This window comes from Mobula hypostoma, chromosome 19 (genome assembly GCF_963921235.1).
Source record: "Mobula hypostoma chromosome 19, sMobHyp1.1, whole genome shotgun sequence".
Taxonomy (NCBI): Eukaryota; Metazoa; Chordata; class Chondrichthyes; order Myliobatiformes; family Myliobatidae; genus Mobula; species Mobula hypostoma.
Genome location: NC_086115.1, coordinates 19,462,135 through 19,475,200, shown reverse-complemented (window position 1 = coordinate 19,475,200; position 13,066 = coordinate 19,462,135). Strand labels below are relative to the sequence as shown.

At 42.5% G+C, this 13,066-nt stretch overlaps 1 protein-coding gene across 3 annotated transcripts in view; it reads right to left on the bottom strand.

The window, feature by feature from the left end:
- The window catches only part of eif4e1c (eukaryotic translation initiation factor 4E family member 1c), a 78,070-nt gene that overhangs the window by 19,798 nt on the left and 45,206 nt on the right, over positions 1-13,066 (bottom strand). For all 3 annotated transcript variants that reach the window (XM_063071482.1, XM_063071481.1, XM_063071479.1), the window contains one exon: positions 1,580-1,643. In XM_063071482.1, the coding sequence (XP_062927552.1) occupies positions 1,580-1,643 (64 nt within the window). The remainder of the gene's footprint in view (positions 1-1,579; positions 1,644-13,066) is intronic.

Below are 13,066 nucleotides of genomic sequence, written 5' to 3'. Positions count from 1 at the left end.
AATTGATCTCCTATTCTGACATGTCTATCTGTGGCTCTTCTACTGCCATGAGTCCACATTCAGGTTGGAGGAGCAACACCTTATTCTGCCCGGTAGCCTCCAACTTGATGCCATAAACATCAATTTCTCTAACTTCTTGTAGTTTCTTCCTCTTTTTCCATTCACCATTCTGATTCCCCTCTCACCTCTTCTCTCCTGCTAATCTCCACCTTCGGATGCCCCTCTTCATCCCTTTCTCCTATGATCCACTGTCCTCTTCTATTTGATTCCTTCTTCACCCCTTTAAATATTCCACCTATCACTTTCCAACTTACTTCACCCCCACCCTCCTTCACCATCCGTTCCCTTCACCTGGTCTCACCTAGCACCTGTCAGCTTCTTTTCCCCACACCACCTGCTTATTGAGGCTCCTGCTCCAATCCTGATGAGGGGTCATGCCCAGAAATGTTTACTGTTTATTCCCCTCCATAGATGCTGCCTAACCTGCTGAGTTCCCCAAGCATTTGTGTTTTGCTCAAGATTTCCAGCATCGGCAGTAGCTCATGTCTATGTTTTTGCATTGGCTGTTAGATCATACCTACTGGTTTGTTATTTGTTGAATAATTCCATCTTTCGAGCAATAAATGCTTTGTGTATGGGCAACCCTAGGTTACAGCCATTCAGGTTACGGAAATCAAACCTAACAGAAATCACCAAAAATTTGATAGAGAATAAAATACACTGACAGAGTTTACTCTGACAGAGGAGGAAGGTTTAAAGGAGATGTGCAAAGGAAGATTTTTCTATACACATAGTTTTGCTGCCTGAAAAGTACTGCCAAGGGAGGAAGGAGAAGCAGATACAATAGCAAGGTTTAAGTGTATTTAGATAAGCGAACAGGTAGGGAAAAGAGGGAAATGGACCATGTGCAAATGTTGGAATTAGTTACATTGCCATTACATTTGGCATAGACATGGTGGGCTGAATATTCTATTCCCGTGCTGTGCTACCATCCATGTTATACCATGGCTAACTTATCTCCTTTTTTCAGGTCTGAAAACCACTCACTCATTTGAAATACTAATTTCTTTATCCAAAGATGTTGCCTAGCCTACTCAGCTTTGAATATTATTCATTTCATTTATTTCCTCTCATTCTACATATATGCATAGCCCGTGGTCAAGTGTAACCATCTTACCGTTAAGATCTCTTTTCACAGACCTGGTAACTTAATGCACTGTAATGTCCTCATTAAGCAATTTCAACTCATCCTATCAGACACTCCATTTGTTCTCACCACATCCCTACTCCATCTTCCTTCCTACAGAAAATCTAGTTGGATCTCTTTTCTAGCTCTGACAAAGGGTCACAGATCTGAAATGTTAACCTTTTCCTCTCCCACAGATAATATCAGACTTCAGAAACACTTTGGGCCAAGACGCTTCATCAAGACTCGAGTCCTCCCCCCACCCATCCACCCAACATTTTCTGCTTGTGCTTCATCCTATTCACATCCTTTATCCCCTTTTACAGTTTGTACCTTAAAATTTGCATTTCACTCAAACTGTAATCAACACAACTGCCATATTTTAAAACTTACCTTAAACAAACAATAATCACACCCAAACAGCAATTTACTTGGTTGTTGTATATGATTATATAACCTGTAGAAAAGGAAACAAGACCACATTTAAAGCACAAACTTTAAAATGTACCTGTAAAACTTGTGCCAAAAACGGTGGCACTCATATCAAATGTTACAGGATGGAGCAATGGCTTCAATTACATCCCAGACTTGCATGTGTTGAGGCCCGAGGGACTTGTAAAAACATCTTGCCTTTGGATGCACCTTCTATCCCTCTAACGATATACATCAGGATTCAGTTTTCAAGATTTATTGGCTTTCAATGTGGTTGCATTCGTGGTTTCAGTGAATCAACTACCAAGTAACTAATTCCAGCCCAAAAGAGCATGGAATAACTAAGAATCCAATATTCAAATCCCTTCCTTCACCCCTGTACAATACAGATATTTCAAATTACTTTGAAATATTCAAAGACACATTTCAAAGTACTGCATTAGTTCACTTACCCATAACATGCTAAAACCCCATAGCTACAAATTATACACCATAGTATATTTTCCCATCTGCCATGTGTGAATGTAACATGAACAGGCAGGGAATACAGCAACAGAGGAATACAAACCAAGTTAAGGAGATGAGATTAGATTAGATTAGATACACTGATATCATGGTGGGCAAAGATCTGGTAAGCAAATGGTCTGTGCTCTACTATTCAGAGTTCTAAATCGACTTGCTTCTTGTATTTGAAGAATTTCTCATGTAAAATATAACTTGCTAATTCCAAAGATACGCCCTGATCCACTTTGGCTAGCGACCATTTTTCAGTTTTGTTCCTTCTTATGCTTAAAATTAATCTGTTGGCCAAGTCTCATCATTAACAACTCTTGCCTGGTAGCTTAATGTGCTGATAACTGTACCCATTAAGCTATTCCAATTCATCAGTACAAGAACACAAACACAAGAGATTCTGCAGATCCAAAAAAAATCTATAGATGCTGGAAATCCAAGGGAACACACACAAAATGCTGGAGAAATTCAGCAGGCCAGGCAGCATCTATGGAAAAGAGTAAACAGTCGACATTTTGGGCCAAGATCCTTCATCAGTACTAGGGAAAGAGGAGTGACACGAGGGGAAGGTGATAGGCAGATGAGGATAAGAGGTGAGTTCAGATTCTGCAGATGCTGGACATCCAGAGCAACACACAAAATGCTGGAGCAACTTAGCAGGTCATCAGCATCTACAGAAACATCAACAGTTGATGCTTTGGCCCAAGCCCCTTCATTAGGAATGGAAAGGAAAGAAGTCAGAAAAAGGTGTGGGGGGTGGGGTGAAGGGAAGGAGCCCCAGCCAGGGGGTGATTTGTGAATTCAGGTGGATAGGGAAGTGGAGGAATGAATTAAGCTGGGAGAAGATAAGTGTAAAAGGTAAAGAGCTGGAGAAGGTAACTGATAGGACAGAAGAGTCAACCATGGGAGAAAGGGAAGGAGGAGGGACACCAGAGGAAGGTGATAGGCAGGTAAGAAGAGACAAGATAGGGGCCAGAGAGGGGTCTTGAAGAAGAGGGATGGAGAGAAATTTACCAGAATGTGAAGAAATTGATATTCATAGAATCAGGTTGGAGGCTACCCAGGTGAAATATGAGGGTGCGTGCCTCATTGTGTCAGTAAAAGAGAACACATCGGAATGGGAATGTGGACTGGGATTAGAATGGTTGGTCACCAGGAAATCCTGCTTTTTGCAGATGAAGTGAAGGCGCTCAACAAAATGTGTCTCAATGTAGCGGAGGCCACATCAGGACTACCAGGGGTGGGAATCAAATTGGAGACTAGGAGATAGGAGGTTAGTTCACAAATAGAGAAAGCTAGTAGACAGTGTGTGAGGGAGGATAGGAAGGGGACTGATCACAGAGCACTCAGACCAAAGATGTAGGGGTGAAGGAAGAAAAAGATAACAAAGTTGTTTGCTCCATTAAGGATAAACAGAGAGTAAGAGGTAGAGAGTTTCTTAAATGCATCCATTTTAATGCTGGGAGCATTGTGGAAAGGTGGATGAGCTTAGAGCATGGATTGATACCTGGAAATATGATGTTGTAGCTATTAGTGAAACATGGTTGCAGGAGGGGTGTGATTGGCAACTGAATATTCCTAGATTTCATTGCTTCAGGTGTGATAGAATTGGAGGGGCAAGAGGGGGAGGTGTTGCATTGCTTGTCAGAGAAAATATAACAGCGGTGCTCTGGCAGGATAGATTAGTGGACTCATCTAGGGAGGCTATTTGGGTGGAATTGGTAGGACTAATCAAAATAGGACATACGTGGTAAATGGTAGGGCATTGAAAAATGCAGTAGAACAGAGGGATCTAGGAATAATGGTGCATACTTCCCTGAAGGTGGAATCTCATGTGGATAGGGTGCTAAAGAAAGCTTTTGGTATGTTGTCTTTTATAAATCAGAGCATTGAGTATAGGAGTTGAGATGTAATGTTGAAATTGTATAAGACATTGGTGAGGCCAAATTTGGAGTATTGTGTACAGTTCTGGTCACCGAATTATAGGAAAGAGGTCAATAAAATTGAAAGAGTACAGAGGAGATTTACTAAGATGTTGCCTGGGTTTCATCTCTTAAGTTACAGAGAAAGGTTGAACAAGTTAGGTCTTTATTCTTTGGAGCGTAGAAGGTTGAGCGGGGACTTAGAGGTATTTAAAATTATGAGGGGGGGGTTAGATAGAGTTGACGTGGATAGGCTTTTTCCATTGAGAGTGGGGGAGATTCAAACAAGAGGACATGAGTTGAGAGTTAAAGGGCAAAAGTTCAGGGGGAACTTCTTTACTCAGAGAGTGGTAGCTGTGTGGAACGAGCTTCCAGCAGAAGTGGTTGAGGCAGGTTCGATGTTGTCGTTTAAAGTTAAATTGGATAGATATATGGACAGGAAAGGAATGGAGGGTTATGGGCTGAGTGCAGGTTGGTGGGACTAGGTGAGAGTAAGAGTAAGAGTTCGGCATGGATTAGAAGGGCCGAGATGGCCTGTTTCCATGCTGTAATTGTTATATGGGCGATCACCCCAGCAGATTCACAGGTGAAGTGCTATCTCAGAGAGAGTGATCTCTTTGGAAAGTGGGAGGTAAAGATGTGTTTGGTGGTGGGTCCTGTTTAAGGTGGCAGAAGTTGTGGATAATGATGTGCTGGATGCGACGGCTAATGGAGTGAATAGTGACGACGAGGAATTCTAACCCTGTTAAGGCAGCAAGAAGATGGGTTGAAGGGGGATGTTAAGGAAATTGAGAGATGCAGGAGAGGGCAGTGGTAGAGGAAGGGAAATCCTTTTCTTTGAAGGAAGATGACATCTCTGATGTCCTGACAAGGAAAGCTTCATCCTGGGAATAGGTGCAGTGAAGATAAAACTATAAAAAGGGAATCACATTTTTCCAGGAGACAGTGTGGGAAGTATAGTCAAGACAGCTATGGAAGTCGGCAGCTTTATAAGATATCAGTAGACAGTTTGTCTCTAGAGATGCAGACAAAGATTGAGAAAGGAGAGAGAGAAGTGTCAGAAATGGACCAAGTGAATTTTAAAGGGAAGATGGATGCTGGAGACAAAGTTGATGAAATTGACGAGCACAGCATGAATGCACGTAGCAGCACCAATGCAGATGTGAATGTAATACAGAAAGAGTTGGGGAGCATAACCAGGAAAGGCTTTGAACATTGACTAAGTGGAACAGCCAGCCAACAAAAAAGCAGGCATAGCAGTGACCCATGCATGTGTCTATGTGTGTATGGGGTGTCAGGGACAGGTAGCACCTCTGGTGGGGGAACATGTCGCGTCCTTTTCAGGGCGGTTAGTCCACCTTTGGTCCCCACCTGGCACTCAGCTCTCACCTGTGGCTCCCCGAAGCTGTTTGCATGTGACAGCGGCCACACTCCGGGCAACGGCTTCGACAAGCTGGCTAAACCAGGTGAGGGTAGCCGACGGGTCTCAAACCCTCGGTGTGATAGGGAGTTGTATATCCCAGCATGTGAAGACAGACTCCGGCGGATTGAGCGGACGAGACCTATGGAAGGTCCAACGGTCAAGAAGGCGGTCTCTGCAAGCGTTGTGGAACGTGTAGAGCAGGACAAGACACAGAAGACGTCCTGGTCATCCACTGCGCCTAGTCCCATCTCACGCGCTAGTCTCGACACCATCGTAACGGTGTCGAGGTCCTCATCGACGTCAACAATGGACGATCAACCTATGGTTACACCTTGCACTTGGAGAAAATGGAAGCTGAAAGGCAAAATTGTTGAGTCTGAGGACCAGTTCTGCCAGAGGAGGGAAACTGATTGGGTCTGTTGTTGCGAAAGAATTGAAGAGCTTTAAGGCATTTTTGATGGGGTATAGAATTGCACAGAAACTGGACCCATGGTGAAAATGAGACCATCAGGGCCAGGGAATTAAAAGCTGTGAGAAGATTAAACACATGTGAAGTGTCACAGATGCAGGTGGGAAATACTGAACCCAAGAGGAGAAAACAGGATCAAGGTACATGGACACACATTCATCAAGGCAGGAGTAGGCAGGAACAATGGGCCAACTTGGACAGACAGGTTTCTGGATTGTGGGTAAGAGTATAAAAAGGTTCTTGGCCCACAAGATCTGCACCAAAAGTGATGCAAAATTTGTTCCACCTTTTCCCCCACCTTTCTTCCTACTGAGAAGTTACTTGTATATCTGTCAAAGGGCTAAAGAACCAATTAGAGACTGTCATGGAAACAGGTCCTAGCCCAACTAGTTGATCATGCTAAGATGCCTATCCCATTTTTCTATGATTGGACCATATCCCTCCAAGTCTTTTCTATCCATGTGTATATCGAAGTGTGTTTCAAATATTGTTTATTTATCTCTTTCAACCACTTCCCCAGGCAGCTCCTTCTATATAGCAATTGAAATCAGAATGAAAAAGTTGTCCCTCAGGTTCTTATTAAATCTTCCCCCTTTTACCTTGTGTCTTCTAGTCAATAGTTACAGAGCATGAAAACAGGCCCTTCAGCCCAAATGTTCCATGCCAAGATTCCCCATCGAAGTGAATCCCCATGTTTCATCCAGAATCTTCTAAACCTGTCCGATCCATGCATCTGTACAACTGTTTTGTCAAAGATTGTTATTGTACCTGCTGTAACCACTTCCTTTGGCAGCTCAGTCCTCTACCCTTTGAATAAAAAATTGTTAAGTGTCTCTCATTTCACCTGGGTAGCCTCCAACCTAATGGCATGAAAATCGATTTCTCTTATTTTCTGGCTTCTGAATCCTTCCTTTCTCATCATGAAGGGCCTTGGCCTGAAAGGTCAACAGCCTATTCCCTCAGATGCCTCCAGATAGACTGAGTTCCTTCAGCATTTTGTGTGTGTTCCTCTAACTCCTACTAAATCTCTCACTTTTCCCCTTAAACCTGTCGTGCTTGATATTCCAACTCTGGGCAAAAGGCCGAGTGTATGTCCCCTACATTTACCCCTCGTGATTTTACACACCTCTACAAGATCACCTCCGTCTCCTATGCTCTATGGAATAAAGTTCTAGCCTGTCCACCCTCCCCACTACCCAAATTCAACTTTCTAAACTGCTATACCCTGCCCTTAAATAAACACCTCAAATCTCCTGTGATCACAATTCTATCTCCTTTACCATAGCATTGGAGAGGGATAGGAACAGACAAGTTAGGAAAGCATTTAATTGGAGTAAGGGGAAATATGAGACCATCAGGCAGGAACTTGGAAGCATAAATTGGGATAAGATGTTCTCAGGGAAATGTACGGAAGAAATGTGGCAAATGTTCAGGGGATACGTGCGTGGAGTTCTGCATAGATATGTTCCAACGAGATGGGGAAAGGATGGTAGGGTACAGGAACTGTGCTGTACAAAGGCTGTTGTAAATCTAGTCAAGAAGAAGAGCTTACGATAGGTTCAAAAAAACTAGGTAATGATAGAGATCTAGAAGATTATGAGGGTAGCAGGAAGGACCTCAAGGAAGAAATTTGGAAAGCCAGAAGGGGCCATGAGAAGGCCTTGGCGGACAGGATTAAGGAAAACCCCAAGGCATTCTACAAGTATGTGAAGAGGAAGAGGATATGACATGAAAGAATAGGACCAATCAAGTGTGACTGTGGAAAAGTGGGTATGGAACTGGGGGAGATAGCAGAGGTACTTAATGAGTACTTTGCTTCAGTATTCACTATGGAAAAGGATCTTGGTGATTGTAGGGATGACTTACAGTGGACTGAAAAGCTTGAGCATGTAGATATTAAGAAAGAAGATGTGCTGGAGCTTTTGGAAAGCATCAAGTTGAATAAGTCATTGGGACTGGACGAGATGTACCCTAGGCTACTATGGGAGGCAAGGGAGGAGATTGCTGAGCCTCTGGTGATGATTTTTGCATCATCAATGGGGATGGGAGAGGTTCTGGAGGATTGGAGGATGGCGGATGTTGTTCCATTATTCAAGAAAGGGAGTAGAGATAGCCCAGGAAATTATAGACCAGTGAGTCTTACTTCAGTGGTTGGTAAGATGATGGAAAAGATCCTGAGAGGCAGGATTTATGAACATTTGGAGAGGCATAATATGATTAGGAATAGTTAGCATGGTTTTGTCAAAGGCAGGTCGTGCCTTACAAGCCTGATTGAATTTTTTGAGGATGTGACTAAACACGTTGATGAAGGTAGAGCAGTAGAAGTAGTGTATATGGATTTCAGCAAGGCATTTGACAAGGTACCCCATACAAGACTTATTGAGAAAGTAAGGAGGCACGGGATCTAAGGGGACATTGCTTTGTGGATCCAGAACTGGCTTGCCCACAGAATGCAAAGAGTGGTTGTGGATGTGTTGTATTTTGCATGGAGATCGGTCACCAGTGGTGTGCATCAGGGATCTGTTCTGGGAGCCCTACTCTTCATGACTTTTATAAATGACCTGGATGGGAAGTGGAATGATGGGTTAGTAAATTTGCTGATGATACCAAGGTTGGGGGTGTTGTGGATAGTGTAGAGGGCTGTCAGAGGTTACAGTGGGACATTGATGGGATGCAAAACTGGGCTGAGAAGTGTCAGATGTAGTTCAACCCAGATCAGTGTGAGGTGGTTTGTTTTGGTAGGTCAAATATGATGGCAGAATACAGTATTAATGGTAAGATTCTTAGCAGTGTGGAGGATCAGAGGGACCTTGGGGTCCGAGCCCATAGGACACTCAAAGCTGCTGTGCTGGTTGACCCTGTGGTTAAGAAAGCATATGGTGCATTGGCCTCCATCAATCGTGGGATTGAGTTTAGGATCTGAGAGGTAATGCTGCAGCTATATAGGAACCTGGTCAGGCCCCACTTGGGAATACTGTGCTCCGTTCTTGTTGCCTCACTACAGGAAGGATGTGGAAACCATAGAAAGGGTGCAGAGGAGATTTACAAGGATGTTGCCTGGATTGGGGAGCATGCCTTATGAAAATAGGTTCAATGAACTCGGCCATTTTTCCTTGAAGCGACGGAGGATGAGAGGTGACCTGATAGAGGTGTTTAAGATGATGACAGGCATTGTTCGCGTGGATAGTCAGAGGCTTTCTCCCAGGGCTGAAATGACACAGTTTTAAGGTGCTTGGAAGCAGGTACAGAGGAGATGTCAGGGGTAAGTTTTGAAATTAGTGTGTGCGTGGAATGGGCTGCTGGTGACAGATGTAGAGGCGGATATGATAGGGTCTTTTAAGAGACTCCTGTACATGGAGCTTAGAAAAAATAGAGGGCTTGGGTAACCCTAAGTAATTTCTGAGGACATGTCCAGTACAGCTTTGCGGGCCGAAGGGCCTGTATTGTGCTGTAGGTTTTCTATATTTCTAGAGTTTTTCAGCTGAATAAAATCCATGAATTTTTAAAACAATTTTCTTCATTGTCCACTATACCACCTTAGTGTCATTTACAGAATTACTGAACGTACATTGTACATTCTCAGCCAATCATTGGTAATAATAACAGGTAACAGTGGTCCTAACAATGACCTTTGGCACTCCACTTGTCACAGGTCTCCAGTCTGTAAAATAACCTTCCACCATCACCCTCTTTCCCCATCAAGCAAACTGTATATACAATTAGCATGCATTTCTTGGATCCTATGCAATCTAACTTTCCTTGTCAGACAACGTCGAACCTACCCTTTTCCCACATCCACCCTCTTGGTTACTTTAACGAATTTAAACTCACAAAACATGATCTCACCCCCACAAAGGCTTGCTGACTGCCTGCTTTTCTATACACATGTACAGTCGGCCCTCCTTATCTGCGGGTTCCACATGCGTGGATTGGGAAAACCCATAAGTTCTCTCTCCGGCACTTGTTGTTTGAGCACGAACAGACTTTTTTTGTCATTATTCCCTAAACAATGCAGTATAACAACTATTTACTTAGCATTTATATTGTATTAGGTATTATAAGTAATCTAGAGATGATTTAAAGTATATGGGAGGATGTGCATAGGTTACTGTGGATCGGGATCGAGAAAAACCAGAAGTTCTCTTACAAAGCAAGTCGGAACAGGTACATCCGGTATTATTTAGTATCAGTTAGTCAAATGTTTGTCTTAGTATATATTTTACCTTTCTATGCATACAAAACACTTAAGAAATGTATGTATTTCAATAATTAAACCACTGTGTTGCTTCGTAATAATTGTAGCTTTCATCAGGGCAGGGCCTTTCTCACTTTATCCTTTAAAATTGTTCCGATCGTTGACCGACTGTAGCCTAATGCTTTTCCAATAACCGATGGCATTTCAATGCTTTCCGATCGCTTTATTATTTCCAATCGTGATCATGATTATTTTCGTGAACAGAAACATTGTGGATTCAGAGCTCTGCCGGGTCCTAAAGTCCACCGCACTGAGACAGGTTAAATAAGGTCCGGGGCTCCGTTGGGTCCTAAAGTCCACCGCACTGAGCCAGGTTAAATAAGGGACTTGAGCATCCCCGTTTTTTGGTATCAGTGAGGGGGTCCCAGAACCAATCCCCTGCAGATAAGGAGAGCCAACTGTACATCTTATCGCTGAAAATCACCTAGATTAACTTGCCTACTACAGATACAGTATTGTCATGTTAATTATTACCAAAGACTAGTCTATAGTTTCCAGGTTTTCCCTCTGTAGCCATTAAAGGCACATTAGCCACTATCCAGTCCTCTGGCATTTTACCTGTTGCTAACGGTGATGCATTTTTACAGGACTCCTCCAATTCCTTCTTCTCTTTTCCATAGTATTCTTGTATATACTGATGGACCCCTGTTGATTTATCTACCTTCATATGTTTTAAGACTTTCTTCTCCTCCTCTGCTATAATTCTAGGCACCACATCCACCGTGTTTCCCTTTGACACCTCAATCACTTGTCTTCCTAATTTTTGCCCTTTTCTTAGGAAAGGTTTTTTATATATTGCCTGAGGAAACTTTCCTGAACACAATAAATTTCACTTCATTTAAGCCCTACACGTTCTGGCAGTCTCAGTCTATGTTTAAAAAAGTTAAAATCCCCCACAATGACAACTCTAACTCTTTCAACTTTCTGCAATCTCCCTGCACATTTGTTCCTCTAATTCCTATTGCCTATTAGGGAGCCTTTCATACAATCCCAAATGAGGAGATCATCCCCTTATTTCTCAGCTCCACCCATAAAGCCTCACTGGATGATCCCTGCAGTAATTTCATTTAACTACTTCTGTGATGTTCTACATCAGAATTGCAAATCCTCCCCAAGCCTCCACAACCTCTTTTCTCCACCTCTATCCTGCCTATAGAACCTGTAACATTTAGCTACCAGTCCTGCACCTCATGTAGCCCATTTCTGTAATAATGATTCTGCAATTCTGCATTGGTGAGGCTGCACTGACTAACGTCGATCATTTTCCCTACCATGGACTTCCTGAAATTTTCTAACATATTCTGTGTTTGTTTTTTCTTATCCATGTTCTTTATCCCCTTTCATCAGTCCACTGAGGCTATCTACAAGAAGGGTCAGAGCCGTCTCTATTTCCTGAGGAGACTGAGGTCCTTTAACATCTGCCGGACGATGCTGAGGATGTTCTACGAGTCTGTGGTAGCCAGTGCTATCATGTTTGCTGTTGTGTGCTGGGGCAGCAGGCTGAGGGTAGCAGACACCAACAGAATCAACAAACTTATTCGTAAGGCCAGTGATGTTGTGGGGATGGAACTGGACACTCTCACAGTGGTGTCTGAAAAGAGGATGCTGTCTAAGTTGCATGCCATCTTGGTCAATGTCTCCCATCCACTACATAATGCACTGGGTGGGCACAGGAGTACATTCAGCCAGAGACTCATTCCTCCAAGATGCAGCACAGAGCGTCATAGGAAGTCATTCCTGCCTGTGGCCATCAAACTTTACAACTCCTCCCTTGGAGGGTCAGACACCCTGTGCTGATAGGCTGGTCCTGGACTTATTTCATAATTTACTGGCATAATTTACATATTACTATTTAACTATTTATGGTTCTATTACTATTTATTATTTATGGTGCAACTGTAACGAAAACCAATTTCCCCCTGGGATCGATAAAGTATGACTATGACTATATTTCTAAATCTTCACAAACAGAAACAGTTTATACACAGCAAATTTTGAGCTATTTATTGCAGGTCCATGGTTTATCTCTTCCAAAGATGAAGATTTCCATCAATCCTGACAGGGATTGTAAAAGTGATATATCCAAATTCTCTGCAGCCTTAAAGACCTACACAAAAATATGTCTTTTATAATACTTTATCTTATTCTTCTTAGAATTTCTTTAGCACATCAGACCAAGTTAATCAATAGGGAGAAAACAGTGCAGGGAATTCCTGTGATATGACTGGGTCACAGAAATTGGCCCTTAAAGAACTTGTGAAAATATAAAATAAATACTTAGCTTTTTAGTTCAATTTGCATTTTTCAACACATACACAAATGATATGGTTGGTAATACAGAAAATCAGTGTAAGATCCCTGTACATGAGGGCACCTGTATCTGCACTGATTAAAATGCATTAGATACATTGGCATTCTTTCTTCAGTTTGTTAGCATGAGCCCAATGCTACTAAACTAGCATTTGAAGTTTGCCAGTACAAACGTAATATCTAGGAGACTTGTCACTATTCCAATTTACCTAGCTATGATTTTCCAAAACAACTCCCAAACGTCCTTGTTCACCTTGCACTATCCATTTGTAATTTAATCTTTCCTTTCTGCCACCTCATCATAATCTTTCTCTTTTGTTCTTTCAACATACCTTTCTCCACATGTTAATCACTTTTCTCCAGTTCTGATAAAAGATCAATCTAAATGTTTACTTTTGACCCAAGTTCCAGCAGATTTATAACAACATCCACCACAACTGCATCACTTTAATTCAATAAGGAATGGGATCTTTCCTTTGAACTTCACTCTTTAACCAACACACACCTTGGAACTACTTCAACACACAAAATGCTGTAAGGAACTCAACAGGTCAAG